A 26,136-nucleotide genomic window follows, 5' to 3' on the forward strand; every position below is an offset into this window, starting at 1 on the left:
AGTTTTCCTTAGCAATTAAAGTGTAATTTTCCTAAATTAACCGATTTAGTCGTGTTACATTATCTTGGAAACACTAGAATGCACACGGTTTGGCTATTTTCACTCACTGCACTCAATATGAAACGCATTGACTGGCCTAGTTGCTTTTTTTTTTTTTGTTTTTTTCCAACAATGACACAGTGAGTCTCAGCGCCGCTCTCCGCTCTCTCTCTCTCTCCTCTCATCCTTTTGTGCGCTGTGTCCAATCAGCGCGTAGACGCGGCTTGCTGCCCGCTAATTGGCTGGAAAGGAGGAAGATGCAGCGTCCAGAGAGGATACGCTGAGGACTTTTTTTTTTTTTTTTTTTAAAGAGTCCTTATTGATGTGATTCTGGTCCGAAATGCTGTGATTGCTACAGTGTACAGCACTGTACACACTGGGATTATTACCGCCACCCCAGGGGGTATTTGGTAATCATTGCTTCTATTCCAGCTTTGGCTGCGTTTTGTTTGTTTATTCGGATCGTTTGATGTGATGTCGGCCGCTCGCGCTCCGTGTCCTGCAATCACGTCCGACAAAATGTAGCTCCAGGTTGTTTGCTGTGGTGGCTTTGTCTGTAAAAGGTAAGGCACGTTTCAAGCAGGCCTCGAACGCTGTAAAACCTTCTTCTAGATTTTAATGGGATTTTATTGGCGACCTCCCACAAATATGGCCACTTCCGTCAGTGCAGCTAATTTGAGATTGAGTATTCACCCTCGCTACGCGTTTATGATTCACATTTCACATCGTCTCACTTTTTTTTTTTTTTTCCTTTTTAATATGTTTCATGCGGACTGTCTGTCATAGAACAACATAAGGCAAGAGGAAATAAAAACGAAGTTAAGATAAAAATAGATAACATAAAAAATAACTTTTAAAAAATGAATGATAATAATAATAAATTTGCTTCTGATTTCATGCGCGTGTTTAGGGGCATGTGTCTCCCAGCTTTGCATGTTGAGTTAAAATTGTGTCTGAAAACGACGACTTTCAAGTCCTTCTGACACATTTATTGGATTTTATTAAGAGTTTATTGGATGTTTCCATCTCCAAGAGTCTTGAAGGTTTTCCTCCAGGATTTCCATCCACTCTAACCAGTCTCCCTGTCCATGCACTGCAAAAACACCAAATCTTGAATATCCCCTAATCTACTGGCAAATTATTTCCCTTTATAACATGGGGAAAATATCTTCTTATACGTGGATCTAGTACTTGTTTTTTTTTTATATCAATATTCAATAATTGTTTATTTAAAACAAGCTCCTATAGCTTGGTGAAAAGTTGCTTTTAAGTTAATACAATAATACAAAGTTTTTAGTTTTCCCACAACATCCAATTTCTAAGAACATATTCCTTCATGATTGCAATGAGTGTCAAGTGAGTGGTTGCTGTCATGGGCAGGCAGCCTACCAGCAGGGCGCATTTACAAAATAAGAGCAGTTCCCCCCCAAAACAGTTGGTGGCAGCAGTGATAAATTTAGACAGCATATATTTATAAATATAGGGGTCTATTTATTCGCTTCAAGAAAATATTTCTCCATTTAGTGAATTGAAAAATTAAGACGTTTTGCTCCGAATGGACTCTGTTGTTGGCCACCCCCATGCAAACATTTTCTAGATGGTATTTATTTAGGGGTATCGGAGTAAAAGGGCCTCATAATACAGAAAAGGCGTGTCACAATTTTCAGATTTTTGGTGAATCAAATTTTGAAAATATTGTCATATTCTAAGTCTCTTCCATTCTAAGTTAACTTACGGTGGCCATTTTTAGAGCATAATAATTTTAGAAAAAAAAAACTGAAATAATTTCACAGGAAGTTACACGACAACAAATTCCTGCTGTTTTACTGCTGAGTACAACATTCTTGCTGTACCCGTGTTGAAGATCCAAGCGGCCTTCTCGGTGTTCCAGGTGTTGCTGTCCGAACGATGCGCGAAAGATGTCTGACGTGGAGAGCACGTATGCGGACTTCATCGCCTCCGGCAGGACGGGCCGCCGGAACGCCCTGCACGACATCCTGCAGAGTCCCACCGACCCTGACGGGCGAGAGCTGCCCCTCACCCTGTCTCTGTCCCAGCTGCACATCAACGCTGGAGGAGGCGGTAAATTCATCCACTATGTCTGTGTTTCAATCTAGATCAGACAGACAGACAAACAATAATGTTTAACTACTTAAAAAACTACTTTTCTGATGTTTACATTATGTTGTAATGTTATTCCCTTCATAAAAAAAAAACAAATCCCTGGAGCGTTGCTTTGATTGTAGTCTCCCGTGGCAACCATTCAGCTGTACAAAACTCTTGGTTGGATCTAGTATTGCCTTTGAGGCACAGCTCGTCCTCGCACCTGCAGTTTCCAAGCTTCCGCCTTGCAGAGAGTCCCAGATCCCACGTCTTCCTCACTCAGTTCCTTCAAACTAGCCGACGGCAATTAGCAGACACCTGGTGGAGCTGTGGAAGAGCTGAGCTCATTCTATGAGCTACGTCTCAGAGCAACGCCGGTGAAAACGTTGTTAAAATGTGATGACTTCCTAAAGATGGAGTTTCAGAAAGAGCGGGAGTTTCTTAAAGGGACAAAAGCCCAATTTCAAGACGTTAAATTGCAATGTAAAATTTGTTTTAAGTCGTAGTTGACATATGTCGCTTTTTTTTTTAAACAACTGTTGCTGACATACTTACCTAGTTGTGCTATAAAATTTAAGACACGTAATGCTGGCCCTTTAAAATTTTGTTGTTTTTAATTCAGCATATTTTTTTAAAAAATTGACAGTTAGCCCTTTTGATAAAAGAAAAAATTCTTTTATCAAAAAATAAAAATGTATTTTTAAGAATACGTTTTTAAGAAAATGGCCACGTATCAATGACTGATTAGCCGATGGATGAACTCAGTCAACTTTAGATTACTTCATTGATGAATATCTTGCATTCCTATGGGATGTCAAGACCTACATCGCAAAGTCGTGTCATTAACTGAGTCCAGTGGCTTTTCCAAATGAAGGAAGAAAACATAGGAGGCGTAGTTTGCTTGCTCCAGAGTGTGAACGTTCTTCACTTTTCCCGCAGATGAAGAAGACGCAGAGGACAGCCACAGCTCCTCCGCCTCGGCTCAGCGAGACGCAGAGCAGAGGAACAGCTAAGCTCCCACGTCACCCCTCCAGTAGACGGAGCGCCGCGGGACGGATTAAAGTCTCCGTCACAGTGGACCTGTTTGCTCGTAGCGGCCCGGCGGCTGGAGGCTAGAACCATCGGCGTGGATACGCCTTCAAGCAGAGCCTTCGCCCCTGCTGAGGCGTTGAGATGCGATCGCTCGGTGCTTCCTGGGAAGTGGAACGACTGATGCTTTTCAGAGTCAGAAGTACACAAGTGGTAGTTTTATGTTTTTTTTCTTTTCAAACAAATTTTGCTGTCAGTCTCTGTGGTCCAACACACACACACATGCTGAAGGACTAAAAGGAGAGAGAAAATGGAGCTCTGCAATAGTCAGAGCAGTTTGTAGGACCGCTGAGACATGCTGGTATAATGGGTCACAGTGGGAGTAGCATGATTGTAGAAGCAGTGGTGCTGGTAGAGGCTGTATATTGCCAGTTAATGGTTTGTGCTTCCTTTGAGCCGACGTTAAGGCAGAGGGATATGGACTCAACTGTATCCGAATTGAAACACGGAGCTTTGGAAGTTCAATTCATGCCAAATTGTTTCCGCAAAGAACGAGACGTTCCAGAAGAAGGCGTCCTTTAACGCGTCCTTTAAAATGCGTATCTTTATTTTTTACACGTTTACAGTAACAATGCAAATATTATCACAGCCTTACATGAGTAGTTTGTCCGGTTCGGAAATGCGTTTATTCAGTTTTGTGTTGCGTTAGAGAAGAAGAAAAGTCTCATTGTTTGTGTCAAATTTTGGAGAGGAATCAAGCTCATCGGTTCACAAAAGCATAAAACCGCCACTGCTTTCACATTTGCTTGAAGATAATATATCTAGTTACAGGTGTTGTCAGGTCAAGGTTCGGTCTCATTTAATTTGAAAAAAAGAGAAAAATCATAATAATACAATAATAAAAAAATACTTTTTCACTATTTATCCTGTTTATCAATCGAAAAAAAAATGCTTTTTTTTTTTTTTTTTTGCAAAAATACTTCTATAGTGCACAGAGTCACAAAAACACTTTCAACTTTTGAAAAACTAATAAGGCCGCCGCTCCTGTGTTACAGAATAGAAATGAGACTCAGGGAAGTCATTTTGTGTGCTAAAAACATCTTAATCCATAAAAAGGGCTAATCTGTGACCTTTTAGGTGCTGACAGAAAGTTAATTATGCAACTATCTGTGGTTGTGGCTTCGCTTTTCAATACACGTTAGTTTGGTTATAAAACTTATTGATATTCTTAGTTCACAAAGCTAAAAACTGCTTATTAAAAGAGACAAAATGCCACTGTGGTGTGTAGACAGACCATAAATGGATTAGAGAATTGTTTTTGTTTATGTATACCACACTTGGATTTAATGTAACCCATTAAATCCGAGTGGGGTCAGCTCTTCTTTTGCACTTCAATACCGACTGACTACCGTTTCAAGCCAAGGAGTCGCCACCTACTGGCAGTAAGGAAGAATGCACTTTCAGGCCCGCCTGTTCTACTGCCAGGTTAAATTAGAAACGTTACTATGTTCCTCTTTCATCCTTCGAGTTCTTTCTTTGCATGTTTTTTTTTTTTTTGTGTTTGTTTTCTCTACCGATTTGCACAATAAAAGTTACACATACCCAAACAGCAGCTATAAAAATAAACACTTCCTTATTCCTAATAGGTAATAAAACACGATGTAATTTTTCTTCTGACCTTTGAGATGCAATTTACTTTATTAGTCATATTTACAGCCAGATCGTCTTTCCTGGTATGACACTGTCCACACATTTTGATTGGCCTACAGTGTTTTTCCTTTCTTTTCACCCCCCCGGTAGTTTATATCCACTTGTTTCCTGGTCCAAAGAGCAGCACGTTTAATTTTTATTACTTTAGAGGACATGTGCAGATGACCTCAGCTGCAGTGGTGTCCCTCTTTTCTTCTTCTTCCTCTCAGCAGTAAGCGTGGTGGCCCAAAACCGACAAACTACTCCTAAATGTAAATATGCAACAGTCAGCAGATCTTCCAGGAACACTAACTTGTGTGTGTGTGTGTGTGTGTGTGTGTTTGTGCAAATGTTTAGCTGAATCGCATTCCTGCTCATTTGTATAAAAATGTGATACTGTCTCATTATTTGTATAAATTAATCTGCATGTGTCCTTCCACTCCCACACACACCACAGACACCTCTGCTTCACTACAGCTTCAACTCTGACTCCTTTACCACAACAATACTGTAGAGAGCAAACATACCGTAGCTCTCATGTTGTTTGATTTGTGAGCCATTTCTAATTCTGCTCGTCGTAATTCCACATGTAGAATATTTGCATGGTTTCCTCTTTCTGTCTGACTCTCTGTAAGTATATTTTCTATTTCCTATGTTAAACGAAGTTTAATAAACGACCAATAAAAGAAAAGAGGAGTTTTGGGAAGAAAGTTACTTGTGTTGTTGCAGTTACACGGCTCGACCAGCAGGGGGCGCAGAGGCAGAATTGATAATAAACATGCAGCTCCTTGCAGAAATTCTTATTTTCACATTGTGCCATGTTACACTGATACATCTCAATGGATTTATTTGGGATTTTGACACAGATTGGTGCATGGTTATGAAGTGGAAGGAAAAGATTCATGTTTTTTTTACACATGAACATTTGAATGGTGCAGCGTGAAAAAAACTAAAGCCACAACACAGTGACTCTTGAGGACTGGAGTTATACACCGCTATCAATCCGTTTTCCCCGTTTGACTGTGATCTGCTTCTCTGTTTAAGCTAAAGAAAGGCATGATGCTGCCACCACCACTATGTCTGAGCGGGTATTATGTTTCCTTTGATTTCTGCATCTTGCAAAACCTTTAGTCCATCACATGAAGTTCAAACAGAACATATTAAAGCTTTTCTTTGTACTAAAACATGGAAAAGTTTAAAGGGGGAGTTTGAATACTTTAGCAAGGAACTGAAGAGAAATACTTGGAGGTTTTAAAAAGGTCCCATTAAAAAAGGCGGGGTATAGGCAAATGGAATCTATTGCTGCAGATCCTACGAGAAATGCAGTGTGTGTGTGTGTGTGTGTCAGTTGCTGATTATGCAAATAATCATTAGACAATTGTACCAGGAAGTTTGGGTAAGATAGAAAAATCCCCAAGCAGCTCCCCTGAGTTCCTCATTCTGCCATAGCAGTCCACGACGGCCATGTGACCCTCTTGTCATGCCGCGCGTGTGTGTCAGTGTGTGTCAGCACTCGGTTGAATAGGACGAAGGGAAATTCTGAGGAATAGAAAGAAAAAAAAAAAAGTTAAGGAACTTCTACAGACTGGAAAATAACTTGGTCGCTCTATTTCACCAGGGATACGGAGGTAAGATCTGCTGCGTGTCAAAATGTGTCTAAAATCAGTTTGTCGAATTGAAGGTTTTTTTGCATTAAATTGTTGGATTGCTAGATAAAGTCGTGTGTTAATAGATGTCAGGTTTGCAAAAACGATCAGCCTTTTTCTTAAGAGTTTCTGAGTGAAATCTTTAAGTTGTTCATCTCGAAGACGCCTGCATGTCGTCCCGTCTTTCCCTGCCTTTCTCGTGGGAGTGCTGCTAAAAGCGGGGCTGTGCGTTGGTCACGGTGTGGCACACGGGAGTGTGAGCGCAGGCTCCACATCTCGACTCCCCGGTTTCCGGCTGTTTACCGCCTGTCATGTTAAAAATACAGCAGAGGCACTGAACCAGCAACATGAAGAAAAAAAACAACAAAAAAACCCCCACACCAGACCCAGCTGCATGTCTCCCTTCGATTCCAAGTGCTGTCATTTTCTGTCTTTTTTTTTTCTCTACTTTGTCCACTGCGGTTTTGGTTTCTGAACTTCCTTTTAATTTTTCTGGCGCTCCTCTGTTTGAACGTTTCCCCCCCCTCCTTGTTCTCTTGTTTAAACACTGGTAATCAGCCGAGCTGAGCTCTGCAAACTTCCATGTGAATATTTCAATGACATCAGTGGACAAAGTCTAGCTCTAGGAAGAACAATGACTCTTTTGAGGTAGTCAAGAAAAAAGAAGAAGAAGAAGAAGAAAAAGAAGGGGAAAAACACCTTGTTTGATCTAGAATAGATTGGCAGTGGGTTCTGCACAAATATTTGTGGATTTGAAGGAAAGATCTGGAAATGTTACAGACACCTTGAAGATGGACTCATCGCCGGGTCAAAGATTTACCGGATCAGGTAGTTGAGTTCATTACTGCACTGTAAAAGTGTAAGTGAAACTTAACTTCATTTAAATGTTAGTTGTTGTTTTTTTTTAAATTTAATTTGGAAGTTTAATACTGTTCTTTTCAATATACTTGAATTTATTTATGTTTTTTTTAGTTTAAGTGAATAAAAACTAGTTTGGAGTTTTAACCTGCCGAGTTTAATGCAACCTAATGTTTGCAGGTATTTGGTGATTGAAAGCAGCCAAATGAGCTCTGATAAACTAATTCATCAAAGTTTAATAGGTTTCTTAAAAATGACCTCAAGTAGGTGAAAGATGAGCATTTAAAATCTTGAACGACAAGACTAGATTTGCATCCTGTTTAGAGTAGGAACATTGAGACAGACGCACCTTTTATTTTGCTGCTTGTAAATATAAATCAATCACATAAACGACGACCTTCGCCCAGTATTGCTGATACAAATCAATTAAATATGGGGCGGGAAAAAACTTTATTTTGTCTTGGAAAAAATATCCATGCCTATGTAATCCTTTGGTCTCTGATGTCACACGTTACAGAAACTCTTGTACAGTTTTCTTTTTTGATGTCTCATCCCAAGGTTATCAGTTCCCCCCTCCCCCACACTGTCATGTGTTAAAAGGTCACACCTGAAATGTTTCAAACTTATCCCGTTGGAAAAAAAAACTGAACAATATCCACGAAACAACACAAAGTTGATTTAACTGCATGTGAAATAGAGCTTTCAGATCTAGATGAAAAGTCTACACTCGATGTCCAAATTGCTAACTTAACATTTTAAAAATTAAAACCTGCACAACAGGTGAGACTACATGGACTACTGAGCCTCTTACCAAAAACAAAGTGCACAGCACTGTTTTGCTTCCACAAAAATCGCAATGTTTGAGGTCAGCTGAGGACAAACTAGCACAACAACTTGAGTTTCGGGCTTCTTTGTAGAAGCCTGAGACAAAATGTCCAAATGCAGCAGCTTTGTGGCCACAGCACATATAGATGTGACGTGGTGATCGGATGTGTATGTCAAACCACACTCACAGCACAGAGTAAGGGGGCAGTGGCTGATTTTCAGACCTTTGCAGACACAGAAGAGATTGTGGATCGGAGCGGTGTCACATGTAAGTATGTCACCTCAAATTAAGGAAATAATAGGGATTGATTGATTGATTGATGCACTCCAACGTTAAATCTCAATAATGTGTTAAAATTGACTATCTACTGTAAAATGCTGTGGACCGCCTAACAATAAATTGATTGTATTTTTGGAAAGACAGGAATGGAAAGTTTGCTTGTAAGACGGTGGACAGACCCATCAAATTATTAATGACGTCGGAATGTTGACTGCAGTTCTCTAATATCGAATGTTGAAGCAGGAGTATAATCGACATGCTTATGGTGAGCAACTCCATCATCTGAGTCAATGGGGAAAATATAGATGTTGAGTGCAAGAGGCACAAAAAGGGAGCCTTGAGGCACCCCGTGTTTGATTTTTTGTTGTGGGAATTTATAGTTGCGGGATGACACAAAAGGTCTGCTAAGTAACGCCTGAACCAGTTATTAATCACTGTGTTAGGATCTGCTGTGTCAAACACAGTAACTGAGGTCCAACGGCACCAAGATAGACTGAAAAACAATGGCGTGTTGTGGTCAGAAACACAACTGTAAGCACTGAAAATATACATACTGCAGAATATTTTTGATTAAATATGAGTGAATTTGTTCAATCTTTGCCATAAAAAGGTTATTACACTTCACTGATGAAGCAGTGTTTTTTGTTGTTGTTTTTTTTACTCCAATCTGCTTCTCTGTTGTTGTTTTTTTTTACAAGAAATGTACATAGTGGGGCGTGCCGTGGTGGCGTAGTGGTTAGCGCGACCCATATTTGGAGTCCTTGAGTCCTCGACGCGGCCGACGCGGGTTCGACTCCCGGACCCGACGATATTTGCCGCATGTCTTCCCCCCTCTCCTTCCCAGTTTCCTGTCAGCCTACTATCATATAAGGGACACTAGAGCCCACAAAAGACCCCCTGGAGGGGTAAAAAAAAAAAAAAAAAACGTACAAAATGTTACTTTATGTGATTTGCAAAGTGTTTACATTTTGTTGGCACTTGCACTAAAACATTTCATGTATAACCTATGCTTAGAGCCAACATTCAATGACGCTAAATTTCTCCAGACTTATGGCTGTCAACAGGTTCGCTTTGTTAGGCCGGAAGACATAACAACGTTTTAATTGCAGAGGAGAAAAAAACAACAAACAAAACATAAAGAGCAAGGTTGAATGAATCGCACAATAATCATATTTTTACATTATGGTAAATGGGCTTAATTTATGTTGCGCTTTTGTAGTGATAGCAACTCAAAGCGATTTGCACTACAGCCACATTTGGCCAGCTGCACACACCAACACACACACACACACACACACACACGCCTTCATTTACCAAAGAACATCGATATGTGGCAGAGAGAAGCTGGAATTAAACCCACAATCTCTACAGTTGCTCCATATGCAAACTCACCAACTGCTTTGTGGAAGTAGCCCCGGTCATAAATATTTTTATATTGCCACGTCTCATTTCCTACTTTCACAAGCTAAAAGGCACTGTCTAATATTTCTAATTTTACATTCGATGTATTTAAATGTTCATCTGTTTCTGGTCATAGTTGCACACAATCATTGTAAACGTCCATTCTCCAACGACTTTAATGACTTTTTGTAGTGCTTCTGTCTCAGAGCACCAACTAACTGTTGATTAAAGAATTTGGAGGTAGTTTTTCTCCATCCTTAATGAATACTGAAAAAGGACAACTCAGCATGATGCCCCCATCACCATGCTTGATAATTGGCACAGCGCTTTTGGCTTTCGCAGCCCTAAACCGACTCCAAACACTCCTAACGCGACGATGGCGAAATAACTCATCTGACCGATAACCTTTCCCTAAAAGCTTTTCTGACATGTGGTCAGCTGTAAGTTTCATTCAAGCCTGAGGGTGTTCACTTCTGAGAAGGCACTTTCATTTCCAAGACAGGTTGACAGTCACATTGGTGTTTAAGTTTCTTCATCTTGATTGTCCCAGAGACAATGGGACAATCCACAGGGATCTGTGATTTAGAATGTGGAAAGAAAACCTTGCTAAGTTTACACTCTTGGAATACGGAGGCCCCTGCAGGACATGGTGGATTTTTTTCTTTTGCTTTCCCTCGCAATACTTTTGCTTTCTCGCACAGTATTGCAGTTCATGCGGCGCGCTTTACTGCTGAAACTTTTTCTTGCAGTGGCTGTTGTACTTTCTGCTATAAGGTTTTTGTAAGGGTTTTCCTTGTATGTTAATATTTCATTATTTTTATATTTGTGAGATATCTGAAGTTTTATGGCTTTTTCTTGAGGATAAAAAGGCACCACAGACCTATGTACAAAATGCAAAAGCAAAGCAGGTCCAACAGGGGCTTTCTATCGCTTCCATCCCTTCTAAGATATAAAAAGGTCACTTCCGTAAGAAAGTTTCTGTTTATTATCCCGTGAGTTATCACGGGGTGATTAAGTCATATCTGACACGTTTTTTGTGTGTTGGTTGGTAGTCTGAATGGTTTAAAGGGCCATTTTCATGTGCAAGTCCATCTCAACCTTACACAGACATAAGCATGCAGTGAATAAATCGGTTTTCAATCAGTTGTTTTTGGCATTAAATGTTAGCACATTTTCACTGAGGCTCTTTAAGTATATAAATATATATATATATATATATATACATATATATATATATATATATATATATATACAGTACAGACCAAAAGTTTGGACACACCTTTTAATTCAATGAGTTTCCTTTATTTTCATGACTATTGACATTGTAGATTCACACTGAAGGCATCAAACCTATGAATAACACATGTGGAAATATGCACTAAACAAAAAAGTGTAAAACAACTGAAAATACCCCTTATATTCTAGTTTCTTCAAAGTAGCAACCTTTTGCTGTGATTACTGCTTTGCACACACTCTGCATTTTCTTGATGAGCTTCAAGAGGTCGTCACCTGAAATGGTTTTCACTTCATAGGTCAACCTGCCCTGTCAGGTTAATAAGTGGGATTTCATGCCTTATAAATAGTCATGAAAATAAAGAAAACCCATTGAATTAGAAGGTGTGTCCAAACCTTTGGTCTGTACTGTATATATATATATATATATGCAATTTTAAATTGACATGTGTGACTGTATACAAAATAGACTAGGGTGTATTGGCTAAGTTATTCCGATGTGACGCAAAGGAAATTCCCACCCCCTACCATGTCCGCTAGGGGGCTCCGTACTGGTATGCTCCTGACCCGAAGGACGTTCACGCAAAGTGCTCCACCGTGCTGTTTCTGACAGAAAAAATGTTTAAATATTCCAGCCAGTCTCGTTCCAATACGTTTCTGATGGGATGATTTATTTATTTTTTTTCTGAACTTGCTGAGGATCATTTATCCAGATGTTAGTGGGAGTGTATAAATATATATACGAGTGGGTTAAATCAGTGTTTCCGACCTTGGTGCTCAAGGCACACTGTCCTACGTGTTTTAGAGGTTTCCTTGCTTTAATGTGCCTAATTCAACTGATTGCAGTTCAACAAACGCCTGTTCATCAGTCATCAATTGAAATCAGCTGGACTGAAGCAAGGAAATACCTAAAACATGCAGGGCAGTGAGCCTTGAGGACCAGGGCTGGGAAACACTGGGTTGAATTGCTCATCCAATGTCAAAAAATAACCTCATACATAAAAAAAATTAATATGACCTTTATGTGGATAGTGGATAGGAAGTGTATGTAAAACTCCTAACAGAGCTGCATTGATGATTTCTTTTGGCCGTTGATATGTTTCCTTGTTTGTTTTTTTGTTTTTTTCCCCAAACCGGCCTCCTGGACTCTAAAGAGCATCCATTGACCTAGACGACCTGTTTAATATCTGGTTGTTGTTTTCCTGGATAGGAGCAGAAATCGTTTTCCTGCTCCCATTTTTAAAAATTATTATTATTATTATTATTAATATTATAAAATATTTTTTTCTGACTTCTGGTTTTGTAATGCATAGATTTTGTTTGGCCCTCCGGAAGTGTTAGGCTGTTTTTCATCTTGTCGTTTAGTATACTCTGTTAATAATTCATCAAGACGTCACAGATTTTTGCAGTAATGTCACTTGTCTCTACTGAAGAAGCTTCGCCTCGATTTAATATTTACTCAGTTGTCGGCACGCTTATCTTGTTTCCTTATGGCCACAGAATATTTGCTGGTGTAAATAATTCTTCCTATCATGATAACCATCATAATAACCTGCGCAAAAATAGCCATATTGCTGCTGCAAGTGGTGGCATGTTCCTCCCTTCTAACTTTTCCTTCTACAGAATGTGTAATCCTGACATTCACTAATTCTAAGTGAATGCTAGAATTAGTTGTGTCCAAATATACTTCTTCTTTATACAAGAAGCCAATTAGACGCTGCGTCTGCGATACTGCAGGTGCGCTCCATGCTAGTAAGTAGTAAGAACAGGAAGCTGTTTTTTGTTTTTTTTTCATGCTTGTGGTTTGCTTTTGAGGTTGCATGTATCTTTGCGTCCACGCCGGCGTAACTATAGCAAGGTATGTGGCAGGTTGCGGCCTTGACACCGATGAGCAGAAATAGTCCGATCAGAAGCCACATCGATGAAACTAGGGCAGTGAACTCTGCTTCAACAAATCTTTTATTGCTCTGAAATGATTCGAGTGGCCAAGTCCAGACAAAAATAGGAATATTTTTTTGTGTTCAGGTGCACCCTATTTGACTCAAGTGTTAATCTTTAAATTAAACTAATGAATCAATCTCACGTACGTTTACTGAGCAGGATCTGATACGTACTCTGCAAGTACCGCTGATTGAAGCAGAGCAGAATATGGTTTGATTTGATTTGCAATTCGTCTGAAAAGATCCGACCCAAAGCGTACACGTTTGGGTTGGATTTTCACCGCAAGATTTTGCAAAAGAAACTTTTTAAGGAACATATTGAGAAAAAAAAAAGGCACATCTGCTTGGATGTAGAAACGTAGAAACGTTAGGAGTCAGAGACATCGGGTCGGACGAGCGGCTTTCGACTGAATTTGACATAAATTCTGACGTATCCCATTTCACACTTGCAAAGAGTTTATTTCAAGTCGGAGTTCGACTCCGTTACATTCTTGTAAAGGTGGCAAACTCCTGCTTGTAATTTTCTTTTACTGGTTTTAAATTTGACCTAAAATTCACAATGTTTTTGACTTGCAGCTCAGCCTCTTTGCTGAAACCCAACAGAATATGAGCAGATTTCATCTAACAAGTGAAAACAAAGCGGGCCAGATGAGGAAAAACACAGACGAAGTCATGCAACATCACCAAGTATCCTGTATGTGAGACGGCAGAATCTGTCTAGATAGAATATCAGTAGATAAACCACACTAAACAAAGAAAAAAAGCACATTTTATCAATGCCAAAGTATGTTTTATGAAACACATCTACATCTTAATGCAGACGTATTTTGCATTTGCACATCTGCACTTTAATGCAGACCACACATGGGCCTGGTACATAATGCAGAACTTCGTCAGAAGATTTAAGTGTCGCAAGTTCCTCTCTACTCTTTGGTCATGCTATTTATATTCATTTTGTCATACAGTCAGATTCGAGGAAAATGTGGCAATTGATTTTGGCTTTGTGCATCCAGGGCGATGACCTCACTACGCCGACCCAGAATGCCGTGAGCTAGCATATAGTCTTTTGTGGGGGCTATTTGAAATAATTGAGACGAAATCACTACAAGAATTAGACAAAGAGAGACTCAACCGTTATCGAGCCCTGTACGCTCACAACCTCGTTAAAATGCCAGGTGTTTTGGGAGGTTTTTCCTCACATAAATGTAAGATTATTAGAAGTAATTCCAGAACTTTCTTTTTCCACCTTTAAAGGTGTTTATCCTGTAGAAATCAGTTGCAAAATAAATAAAATAGCAGAGGGAAAATGCATAAAACAGCAAAGTTGTAACAACCTGGTTAAATAAGTTAAATAGCCATTTAACTAAACCTTTACACCTTTAGCGTAAAGGTTTAAAAAAGGAGGTCCTCTTTAGTGGGAGTCTGTCAGCAGGTCATATCATCACTTGTTGTTTATTTTTGCTATTAGTTCAAATGTCTCAGTGGTTTGCATTTTTCCTTCCCGTGTCCCACTAGAGCAAATGCGTCAAACTGGTTTCAATGACGACTCTTAATATTCCAGCATCGAGTTATTTATGGAAGCATCCTGCTCTCTGCGTTTTGCTTGTGTACCAAACAGGAATACAAGCAAAATAATATTTGAATACTTGAGAATATTTGAAAATAATGATTTTTACAGTGAAGCTCTGTTCTGCGTCCCAATTTAAACTTCTGATCAGTGTTCCTGTGCAGTGTGGGTATAAAACTCCCCGGGGGAACACCCGAGACACTGCATGTTATACAATTCAGGTAATAATTGAATTTTTGCTTCTTTCTGCTTCTTTCTGCTTCATCTGCGTCACGTATTCCGTCAATTATTTGGTCTTATTACGTATCGTCGATCTATTTTAGTGTGCAGGGTTTCCACCTGCATCAGCACAGGAAGTGCAGTAACACGCGATATTATTGCTGCCATTTCTGACCAGGCTGTGAGATTCTTTTTTGTTGTTGTTGTTGTGAAGATTAGTTCATCAAAATCCACCAATCCAAACATCTGAAAAACTGTACGGAATTCTGCGCAACGTTCTGTTGACCTTTGTTTGTTTGTTTGTTTTACATATGGGTTGTATGATTTCATTTGAGTTTGTTTCCCCCCTGCTCCATTTTCCATTTGACTAAAACAGGAATTCGCAAACTTTACCATCCATCTAAATAAAATCCGCTGAGTGACGCAAATATTACATGACTTTATAATATTCAGAAATATATACTGAAAGAAACATGTTGTAGTCGGGTAAAAATAAAAAATAAAAGCCATTTTATTTCAGTTTGTAGGTTTTAAAAAGAAGAAGAAAAAAAAACTTTAGCCAAGAGAGCATGAATACAATTTCTTCATTTGGGATGTTGATATTTCCAACTCAGTATCCAGAAAAAATAGATTTAAAAGACTATTACTGACTACTTTGGTGTCATTTTGTTGTAAAAAAAAAATTCAATTATTACCTGGAAACAAATGAAAAACTGCTAAAATGTGCATTTGTTGTTATATTTTTTACTTAAAATCTTTAGTTTGTTCTTTCTCATTTTTAGCCAATATTGTTATGATCCATTAAGGGAGATTAAAAGAGACACTTATGGTTGCTAAACAAACCAAAAGACACACAGCATGTGACCAACGAAATGATGAAAAGAAGAAATAAAAAGACTGACTGTGTCTCTGTAAAATAAACGGAATCTTTTCAAAGATTATCACAGAAAACGTCAACAGATTTAGCTGTAGCTAAATGTCGTAAATATTTCCGTTTGCACAAAATTATTAGGTCTAATCTTAATCATGAAGGCAATTTCGATGTGAAAGTCAGTCTGTGATTTATAGTTTCCACATGTAGAGCTGGGAACAAGTGGAGGTTATAGAAGTGTTTATGACCTTTATGGCCGTGTAGTTCAGGGAAGTCAGAAAACACAACACGGCAATCTCTGTGGTGATGATAAGCAGAAAGAAAATGAGTAACCGTGTAACACAACTAATAAAATTTTCCAAACAATTAATTAGAAAGTGGCAATACAGGAACTGTAAAAGTGAATGCAGGTCGCGCAAAGGTCACAACGATGCTTTCGGGCATCTGGAGTCAAAAAAAGCCCAGCCTGTTTCCATCACATTCTGCTGAGAATGATCCACTCATCTTCTCATCAGCTCTGACCAGCTTCCTGCATAACACTCATACCACCAATGTGTCACGGTTGCAATGGTTTGATGTTCTGCTGAAGCGCACGACTCAACTCGTGGTTCTGTCGACTTGAGCTGTGGGCCTCTGCAGCTCCTCCAGAGTTTCCAGTTCAGATCGGAATCGTAATTTTATTTTAGGAGGAATTAACGCTGTAAAGAGGGTTCACGACTATCTCGTTTTATGACCTCTAATGCGTTCCAAAAATATGGAATATGGCCCTGAATGAGAATCTCTACTCCCTTTTACAGTTTTTTGACTTTTTTTTTTTTTTTATTACCACCCACCAAAAATAGGAACAAATTGAAATAAAACATCTTGCTGCCTCACAACTGGTATTAGCGGCTTCCAGCCCCATTTGACACGAAAATCGTATCAGAAATATTCTGACTTGCGAAGAAGTGGAAAAAAATGCAGGTGCCTGCTGGAGAGCTTGTTTTGTTTGAGCAGCGGTTCATTTTAACAGACTGTGCCGCTCTTTTCTTTTCTCACTTCCCCAAGCCTCTCGACCCCAGCAGGCGGGATGGGCTGTCTGAAGTCCACGCTGAGCGGCGGCCTGGCGAGCGGTGTGGAGAGCAAAATCAGACAGCAGGCCGAAAAACCGGAGCCGGCACACTACGTCAGAGACCCCACCTTCAACACCAACAAAGTGAGTAGAAAGCAAGCGGAGCCCAGTAGGAATCCCCATCGGGCTCCGCTTGCAGCTCTGAACCCTGAAACAGACGTGCCACAGCCGCGGCTTAAACGGTTAAAGAAACATTTACGCCAACGGAAACTGTTAAATCTCTGTTCTAAACTAAGAAAGTTTCCACCGTTTTGCAATAAGATGACTAGATTGTTCCCCAAGTGGTCAGGACTTCCCGTTCTCAAATGGTGATGACTATGATCTGGGAATATGAAAGGAACACATTCTGAATGTGTGCAACAGCTGTGTTAAAAAATGAAACAAAAATACAATTCAAAATCTCATGTTATGCTTTTCTTTACAGAGTAACTCCCTGCTACCAGGTCAAGTGTTCCAGCAAATGGAAGGTACCCCTTTCCCCCCCCTTGCATTTACCTTTCCGTGAAAGCATTCCTATGATATCTGGAGTAAAGTAAACTGAAGTCTAAAAGCAACTTAGCGAGGAAAGGAAAAAACAAATAAACAACAGAACTATAATAGAATCAAAAAGTCAGCATTTTTCAGTGACGGAGAATATCGCAACAAACGGTTAACGCTTGGAAATTTTCACTCTGTACTACAATCACCTTCCCATTTGATTTGTTTTCTAGTTTAGTCCCGTCACGCCAGGTGAAATTTTAGGGGAAAAAAGTTTTTCTCAAGCTCCTCGATTTCGGTTTAGCAATCTAAACATTTTAACGAGGCCGACCTCGTGGACGTCGACGAGCAGAATATCAGCAGAAACATGCAAAAAAACTGGTCAGAAATCAGAATTGCTGTCATTCCACCAAGTATTTTTCTATTGACTATTGAAAGAAGATCTAAATAGTTGCCATTCATTTATTCAAAAGCAAATAAAAACAGGTCAGTTCTTCATAATTAATACTTCTATTGTTTTGGTCCTGTTCGAACCTGCTCTACAACCACTGTGTGCTGCTGAGGGACTCTATATTTTGTCACATGGTGTTTAAACATGTCAACTTTTGCATTTGTTTCTGCTTTAGAGAAAGAAGCAACTTTCAAAGTGGTGATTAGTCTTTATCCTTACGAGGCGTTGCATCGAGAAGATTTAGGCTTCAAGAAAGGAGAGAAGATGAAAATCCTGGAAGAGTAAGTGGGCTGATTTTCAATTTGGACTAATGCAGCTCATGAAACTGTTTCTTGGTATTTCTACATTCTGTCAGGAGCGATAAAAGTCAGAGTGACCGCGAGGTCCAAATCCTTCTGTGTTTAGAACTTTAGACGGAATCTTTGTTGAGCCGTTTTGCAAATTGGCCTTTGACCAGAGGGCTTATAGATGGGACAACGGTCGCTCTTAACTCTAACGTAGATTTATGTCTTGTTCCTGAACAAATAAGTCTAGATGAACAACAGTACCTTTCACAGTTGAGTCAGAATCTTCAGCATGGAAATAATGTTTCTCCTGCACGCCAAATTCATGACTGTTACTTGAACTGGTTTGTCTAAAATGCCTTTATGTGTGATTGTGCACTTCACTTCAATCTCCAGGAAATGGATGGATGCTGGCGCCAAATCAGAATCCGTCATCTCATTTGTGTAAATTAGTCCAGTGATGATATTGTGAACAGCGCCTGAGAGCGTCCGCAAAATAATAGGAAACTTTTTTTTATTGCTGCTTTGGGTGCAAAAAGACAAACCTCTTCCAGACTGTGCAAGCTGGGTTGAACTGAATAATTATTTTTGCCGTGATATCATCAGAAAATGTGTTTTGGCATAAACGTAAGGAAATGTTTTCCCTGTTTGTTTTCAGACATGGCGATTGGTGGAAAGCAAAGTCTCTAACGTCCAACAAAGAAGGATTCATCCCATCCAATTACGTTGCCCAAGTTGATACCATGGAAACGGAAGAGTGAGTATGATGTTGGATGAAAGTTTCAGCTTTGCCTTATCAATAACATTACTGCATTGTGAAACCTACTGCATCGCACTCTAAAAAAGAAAATAAATAAATAAAATACATAAAATCACCCTGAAATCATTGCAGGTGGTTTTTCAAGGACATCACAAGGAAGGATGCAGAGAGGCAGCTGCTGGCTCCCGCAAACAAACCAGGCTCTTATCTTATCAGGGAAAGCGAAACATCCAAAGGTACTAAGCTATTTTCCCACAAGAATCCTTCACAATTCAGCATCTGGGATTCAGTGTGAGACTTGTTCCCCGCCCTCCCCACACAGGCAATTTCTCCTTGTCAGTCAGAGATGTCGATGCCCAGGGCATGGATTCGGTGAAACATTATAAAATCAGGAAGTTGGACAACGGCGGCTTCTACGTCTCTCCCAAAATTTCCTTCCCAGACATCAGCAGCATGCTCAAACATTACCGCAGTGAGTACGGATCGGGAACAGAAGGGGAAAAGCTTGAAATCACAGCTGAGAGTGAGGTCACGGTTTATTGACTCAGACTTGGGTGAACTTGCTAATTCCCACCACAAGACTAGCAAAACACTGGAAGAGTTTGGGAATATTTTTAGAGTGATGGTCAGAAGAAAGCATAAAGTAACGAACATTTGGAAATGTTGCAGGATTGTAATCCTCTTTGTGACAACTAAGGAGCAAATTTATTGGTAAATATTGTTCCTCAGTTATTTATTGTTACAATTAAAGATTTCATATTTACTGCTCCCTTATTCGTTGTTATATCTAGATTAGACTGCAGGAATGCTGAGATGCAATTTGGGTGCATCTCAGTTTATAAGGAGAAAATTACATCATATGACACATTCAAAAGACACAAAATAAATGCTTGCTAATATGTGCTGAAAATGTATTTCCCCCCTTCCAGATTTCTGAGGATATTGCTTCCTTGTCTTTGTTTCCCAGAAAAGAAATAACTTTCTAAATAGCCAAACTTATTTGACTTTCAGCCTTTATTCTTTCCAAGACTAATGAGTCTTTAGCTTCCGGTGTGTAGCGCTTCATGAAAAGAGTGGGGTGATGATTAAGGTTAAAATCAAACTTAATCATCACAAGAAAACACACAAACAAATGTGCCTTTGTGCCTCTCAGCCAAGTCAGATGGTCTGTGCCGCAAACTGGACCGTCCGTGTGTGAAACCCAAAGCCCAGCGGCCGTGGGACAAGGACGCCTGGGAGGTTTCCAAAGACTCGATAAAGTTTGTGAAGAAGCTGGGAGCTGGACAGTTTGGAGAAGTGTGGATGGGTAAGAAAGAGGCAAAACTTTTAACTAATCAGACCTATTAATTTCTCTAGAACCTTTTTATTAAACCAAGAAGGTGGTCTTGGTTTAACTGAATCTCAAGCTCCAGTCCTGCAAAGGGCCTTTGCGCAGCAGGCAAAGCAGTGGTTTAGATTCTGTGGCAGACTGCAATCTTGACGCCTTAAGAGTACGTCCTATTGTGACGGTTGTGTGTCTAAATAAGCCTGAGAACTAATTAGCTCATCCCTGTAGGGCGTTTTATGCTGTGCCTTTATTAAATAGACTTCTGCTTTGTGTCAGAGAAACATTTCACTAAAATGTCTCTCTGCAAAACGTTTCAGAGTCCAAAATCTCTTCTTATATTGCAGATCTTAACTTGAAAAGACAAATGCCTATGAATTTCACAACTTGACACCGATGGGTGTCATTACACCTGGATCATTTGATGATCTACAGAAATAAGTCTATCCCGGTATATGTGCTTAGGAGGTGAACTTGTTATCATAGAGGGAAAAAACTCAAAGACTTATTTGCATTGGAAGTTGAGAGACTATTAAAGCGGTCCAGTATAATGTTTGAAAAATCTGCAGTATGATCTAAATTTTCGAAGTACGGATTATGAGCAAACCTTTCTGTTTCTCTTCTGAAAGTTGTGCAACCACAACAGCTAAGCAACAGATGTGACAATCCTAATACAGTTCAACTTTAATACAATTTCTATTCAGATTTGACCTGTAGATTTGAGACACATTTCACTAAGTTCCCTGATATTTCTTCAGATAACCGGTGACTAACAATTGCACATTTTTAAGAGAATAACTTGAACCTCAGTTGGATTTTGTTAGTCAAGCTGACAACAGCTCAGCAATAGGGTCAACATGGCTGACCTACAGGTGTCAGTAGGGGGTGGATTACCTACTCAGAGACTGAACACGAGATCAACTTGTTATATAAATTTCTTCGTCGAAAAATCCTTTTGTTTTGTTTGTTATAAAAGAAAATGAAGCATACTGCACACTTCGCCTTCATTCTAAATTGAAGTTTTCAACTATTCCTCAACATGTCGTGTACAGTACAGTACTGAATGTGGAAGAAGTTTGCCTTATCCAACTCATTAAAGTGTCATTTTGGTACATTAAAAACACAACAAAAACAAATAAACTAAGTCTTATTTCAGCAGACCTGTAACGGTATTCTCTATTCCCCGTTTCCTGTTGTCACGCCGTGTGGTACCAGCTTACTACAACAACGCAACCAAAGTGGCCGTGAAGACCTTGAAGCCTGGCACCATGACCGTCGAAGCGTTCATGGAAGAAGCCAACGTGATGAAGACTCTGCACCACGACAGACTGGTGCGGCTCTACGCCGTCGTCACCAAGACCGAGCCCATCTACATCATCACTGAATTCATGGCAAACGGTACCGAGCCACGCTTTGTCATTTCATCTTCCGCGGTTTTGAGACGTTTTGATATCGTTCGTCGAGTCAGATGCCCAAATAAACAGAAGAGCTGCATTGCATTTATACATCTTAGATTGCATCTTAGCACTGGATTACTTGAGATAGTCCAACAACAACAAACATCTCATTATATTAAAGTTAAAAATAGGCTTGCTGTTATGCTCTCATACCCACAGCTGAAGACTTTGTGTTGTTTCTGTTCTGTCCTGTGTTTAGGAAGTCTCCTGGACTTTTTAAAGAGTGACGCAGGAAGCAGACTGAAACTACCAAAGCTCATAGATTTCTCAGCGCAGGTAATGCCCCCCCCCCCCCCGGCCCTATTTTTGTACTTCTTAAGCTTTCCACTTCTATTACTCCACTTTAGGTGTGATGCGGTATGGAATATTAGTAGCATTATACATAACTGAGTAAAATTGCCAGGGTTTTATACAGTATTGCAGTATTTACATAGCAAAAATATATAATCTGTTAACTTGATTTTAAAAACAAAAAAGTTCAAATTAGTCCTACTGTTGCTTTCTAAAGTGCAACACAAGTTATCAGTTGTTTAATTAGCTGGGCTATCTGCACAGGGAGCCAGCCTTCAATCAGTCATACTGGTCTTAGGTGACCATTTGTCATTTCAAAACAGTTATTTGAAAGTGCAATGCAATGAATAGCTCTCCTTTGGTTTTGCACACCATGGCTTTTAATGCTTTTTGCGACCACAAAGCTAGAATAGCATAGCTTTATTTCCTCCAGCTGACCAAGGTAAAAAACTATCTTACATTCTGAAGTTATCTCATGCATGTCATTAACTCAACTTAAAAATGTAGAAACTGTATAAGGAAACATTATTATTATTATTTTTTTTAATCCGTCTAAAAATCTTTGTATACCCTAATATTAGAATTTAGCTACAGAGCTTCTTAAATACACCAATCAATATTTCTGTCAAGCCAATTTACAGACAATAGTTTGTGTTGAAGACTAAATATGATAGTGGCATAAATACCAGAAGCTTTGAAGCCATAATAGCTACAATTTTAGCTATACCTTGAATCGACTTGCTGCCATACAAATTAACTTGACTACAAAGATACTTTAGCTACAAAACTACGAGTGTAGTTAAAGTAAACCACCTACAGCTCTAACTAAGCTGCAAAACTGCAAAATTTAGTGACTGGGCTAACTCAATAATATTAGCAATATTGAGCAAGCAATATTAGCTTGCTCAACTGAGCAAGCTAATATTCTTCACGTGCCATAAAATTGCGTTTCTAATATACATCTTTTCCCACCTCCAGCAAATCTATCATGATCGCTGAACACAAATACACTTGTTTTCCGTTGGGTTTCAGATTGCAGAGGGCATGGCTTACATAGAGAAGAAGAATTACATTCACAGAGACCTGAGGGCTGCTAACGTGCTCGTGTCCGAGAGCCTGCTTTGCAAAATAGCCGACTTTGGCTTGGCGAGGGTCATAGAGGACAACGAGTACTCCGCACGGGAAGGTAGGCGTTGTGCTGGAAGGAGAGAATGAGTGCGCCTTCCAACTTCTCTGTTGTGCAAGACATTTTTTCTTCTTGTCACACATTAGCCATTTCCTTTACTCCCTGTGATAAACTGAAACAACAAAAAAAAGCCCCCCTTTCAAAGGGCTATTGTGTTGGGCAACAGGAAAGACACTTTTTGTTTCGCTTTGCAGATAACATGCCTTCTAGAATCTTGTACTTGACATTTATGTCTTGATTTTTTTTTTTTTCCCGGTAGAATAGAGAACTGGGGACACATATTCAGGCACTTCAGAAATCAGATATTTTCCATTCATTTTGTACACAATAAATTATATTAATACATATTAAAGAAAATCAGATTTTTCCCGCTAATTTAAACAAAACAACTTAACACTATCATATGTGAGACTACAAACACAGTAGAGAAAATCTGGATCAATATACTAGTGAAAAGTGTCCGATTGCGTGTAAAAATCTCCAACTCTGTCGTGTATTTTAGGTGACAGTAAGAGCGAAAAAGACTGTTGTGGTCAAGTGCACAAGAGTGTGAAAAACATTTGTAGCCTTTAAATGGAGCCATGAAGCAGTCCTTGTGACTAAAATAAGGAACTATAGGAGCAAGACTTTGGCTTACCATGCAATGTTTGAAAAGTGGCCTTTCAGAGCAACCAGCATAGAGTGGTTAGCATAGCAAATGCAGCATATTTGCATTTTCCAGTTGGAAAAAAAAAGAAAATCAGAACAGAAAGTATGGGGATTTTTAAAGAACAGACGTATTCTGCCTGTTCTGTTTCATTTATGTTTTAGTGATAAATGAAACTTGTCTGACTACTCACCTGGAACCAGGAATCTATCAATAAACTTGTGGGTTCATAAATAGACTCAAAAACTTTCCATGACACAAAGCACAGGTTTGTTGAGTGGGATTGAGCAGTGCAGTGGATTATTTACTTAGACTAGGCAAAGTATGTGTAAATATAATAGAGTTTGTTGATGAAATTTGATGTGTGTGCGTGTGTGTGTGTGCATCCCCTTACTCTACACACTCCCAGGTGCCAAATTTCCCATCAAGTGGACCGCTCCAGAGGCCATCAACTACGGCACCTTCACCATCAAATCAGACATGTGGTCTTTCGGAGTGCTTCTCTATGAGATTATCACATATGGAAAAATCCCATATCCAGGTAAGCAAGTGTGTCATAGGAAGCTGTGTTCTCTACGGTATGAAGCCAATCATCTTTATGAATATATTTGCAAATCCAGTTTGAAGATTTGGTACTTTGATTGACTTTAGAAATTAACCCGCTACTATTCCACCAGGTGGAGTTTAGAAGTAAAACATAAATGCGACAAACCAGTCTCATTCTCTGGAATTTGTACGCTTAAATTATTTAATTCAATTAATTTATCTGGTGCAAAATTAACAACAAACATTGTTGGGCAAGGACCCAAGTGCAGAGCAAAATGTAAGGTGGAAAATGAGAGTTTTGATCAAATATCAAACTTACTGAAATGGTAGGAACACGGAAGCACATGGACAGGTAACCAGAAAAGTAAAAAGTGACAGAAGGCTCCAGTAACAATGAAAATCCAGGAACTTAAATCAGACGCAAATGGGAAACAGCTGAGACAGAAAAAAAGACCCAAAATGCAACAATAAACTAAGAAATTAAGTATAAAAAGGTTGAACTAGATGGCAAGACATTCTGAACAATAATGAAGCCAGGGGCCTGAACAGAATGTGGTAGGATATAAACTAATATAAATATCAAAATACAAGCAAAATTCAAACAGGTCTGGATAGTGACAAAAAAAAAGAAGCTGCAAAGGTTGCATGTTTGCCATTTTCTTCCAGTTTGTAAGATATTTTTATGGCTCTGTTATCATTGTCGGCACATTGTCTGGCATTATACTGACACCTACTGCCCTCTGCCTGGATGTCATTTTCCCCGGTCTTATTTATGTCTACAGAAACCTTCTCATAAACTGACCTCAATTATTCCTCCTGTCACACGAGCCCCTAACTTGTGTCTGCACTTGTCTCTAAGGGATGACGAAGGGAGAGGTGATGTCCTCCATACAGCGCGGCTACAGGATGCCCCAGCCCGAAAACTGTCCGTCTGAGCTGTACGAGATTATGATTACCTGCTGGAAGGACAAGCCTGAAGACAGACCCACCTTTGACTACCTACAGAGCGTCCTGGACGACTATTACACCGCGACAGAGGTTCAGTACCAAGATCAGTTGTAGCGTCGCCGAGTCGGCAGGACATCCCATAAGGACATTCAAGACAATTAACATCCACTCCACTGGTTGTGTGTGTGTGTATGTTTTTTTTTTTTTAAACTTCTTTGCAGTTTTATTGTATATATCCCACATGTTGATGTCCACTGAATATTGAAGATTTTATATAGTTTCAAAAACAATCTCAATGAATGACGTTATCTTTCAGGATATTCTGAACAATATGGATTAATTTTGTTTTTGCTTTTTTTTTAATGGATGTGAGCTGTATTTAAATGAGATTGTAATTGTACGTATATTTGAGAAAGATGGTCTAAATGTAAACGTTTTCAAATGTGTAATTTGGACTGACTATGTGCAGATGTAACGACGTTTTTTATATTAAACGTCATATTGGGTATTGAATGACTGTACATTTTGTATGAAATAAAAAAAAAATACACATATACGGAAGTTCTTTGTTATTTTGTTTCAGTTTCAGTTTTAGAAATTTGTCTGATTTGAAAAATTGGACCTCCATTTGTAATTTACTCGTGGTTTGCTGGGTTCCCCCGACTTTCCTTTGTGTATTGCTGTCTTAGACCAGTGACTCCAAAGGCTAGTGTCGGGGTATCTCTGTGTGTTTTGAGGCACCAATGAACACAATTTCCCAGGATTGTCTGTATCACTCTCCCAAGTCGTTTTTATTCCGGTTCTGGTTTAAATATTTCACTGAGAAACGAGTCACCTCTTTAAAAAACGGGTGAATAGGGTTTTCTTGGTGATTCCTTTTTTTAAACATAACATGAAGTGCTTGTCTGACTCACGTAAACAGCAGAATTCAACAATTTTTTTAATGAAGAAAAAT

General features: G+C 39.3%; 2 protein-coding genes across 6 annotated transcripts; both read left to right on the plus strand.

Annotated features, from left to right (window-relative positions):
• The first annotated feature begins 328 nt into the window (after nt 1–328).
• On the plus strand, nt 329–5,556 carry pkia (cAMP-dependent protein kinase inhibitor alpha). The gene is made up of 3 exons (XM_005815823.3): nt 329–602; nt 1,931–2,121; nt 3,082–5,556. Exons 2-3 carry the CDS (start codon nt 1,959–1,961, stop codon nt 3,153–3,155), a joined length of 237 nt encoding a protein of 78 aa, XP_005815880.1. The 5' UTR covers nt 329–602; nt 1,931–1,958; the 3' UTR covers nt 3,156–5,556.
• Nucleotides 3,309–25,735, plus strand: LOC102235662 (tyrosine-protein kinase Lyn-like). Of its 5 annotated transcripts, none has more exons than XM_023335037.1 (13): nt 3,309–3,384; nt 16,748–16,895; nt 17,236–17,278; nt 17,915–18,020; nt 18,682–18,780; nt 18,916–19,019; nt 19,106–19,255; nt 19,937–20,089; nt 21,323–21,505; nt 21,764–21,840; nt 22,888–23,041; nt 24,097–24,228; nt 25,093–25,735. In XM_023335037.1, the coding sequence occupies exons 2-13, from the start codon at nt 16,770–16,772 to the stop codon at nt 25,293–25,295; spliced, it is 1,530 nt and encodes a 509-aa protein (XP_023190805.1). In that variant the 5' UTR covers nt 3,309–3,384; nt 16,748–16,769; the 3' UTR covers nt 25,296–25,735. The 5 variants fall into 5 exon arrangements, with proteins under 5 accessions (XP_023190805.1, XP_023190801.1, XP_023190803.1 ...); XM_023335033.1 differs by lacking the exon at nt 3,309–3,384 and adding an exon at nt 6,248–6,488; XM_023335035.1 differs by lacking the exon at nt 3,309–3,384 and adding an exon at nt 7,083–7,365.
• Nucleotides 25,736–26,136: the final 401 nt, after the last annotated feature.

Source organism: Xiphophorus maculatus, chromosome 6, assembly GCF_002775205.1.
Source record: "Xiphophorus maculatus strain JP 163 A chromosome 6, X_maculatus-5.0-male, whole genome shotgun sequence".
Lineage (NCBI taxonomy): Eukaryota > Metazoa > Chordata > Actinopteri > Cyprinodontiformes > Poeciliidae > Xiphophorus > Xiphophorus maculatus.

What these genes read in the sequence shown, in the direction of transcription:
- pkia (XM_005815823.3), top strand. Translation starts at nt 1,959, where the DNA reads ATGTCTGACGTGGAGAGCACGTATGCGGACTTCATCGCCTCCGGCAGG. An exon ending in CATCAACGCTGGAGGAGGCG is followed by an intron (nt 2,122 to 3,081) that starts GTAAATTCATCC and finishes CTTTTCCCGCAG; the next exon opens with ATGAAGAAGACGCAGAGGAC.
- LOC102235662 (XM_023335037.1), top strand. Translation starts at nt 16,770, where the DNA reads ATGGGCTGTCTGAAGTCCACGCTGAGCGGCGGCCTGGCGAGCGGTGTG. An exon ending in GATACCATGGAAACGGAAGA is followed by an intron (nt 18,781 to 18,915) that starts GTGAGTATGATG and finishes AAATCATTGCAG; the next exon opens with GTGGTTTTTCAAGGACATCA. An exon ending in CACTGAATTCATGGCAAACG is followed by an intron (nt 21,506 to 21,763) that starts GTACCGAGCCAC and finishes TCCTGTGTTTAG; the next exon opens with GAAGTCTCCTGGACTTTTTA.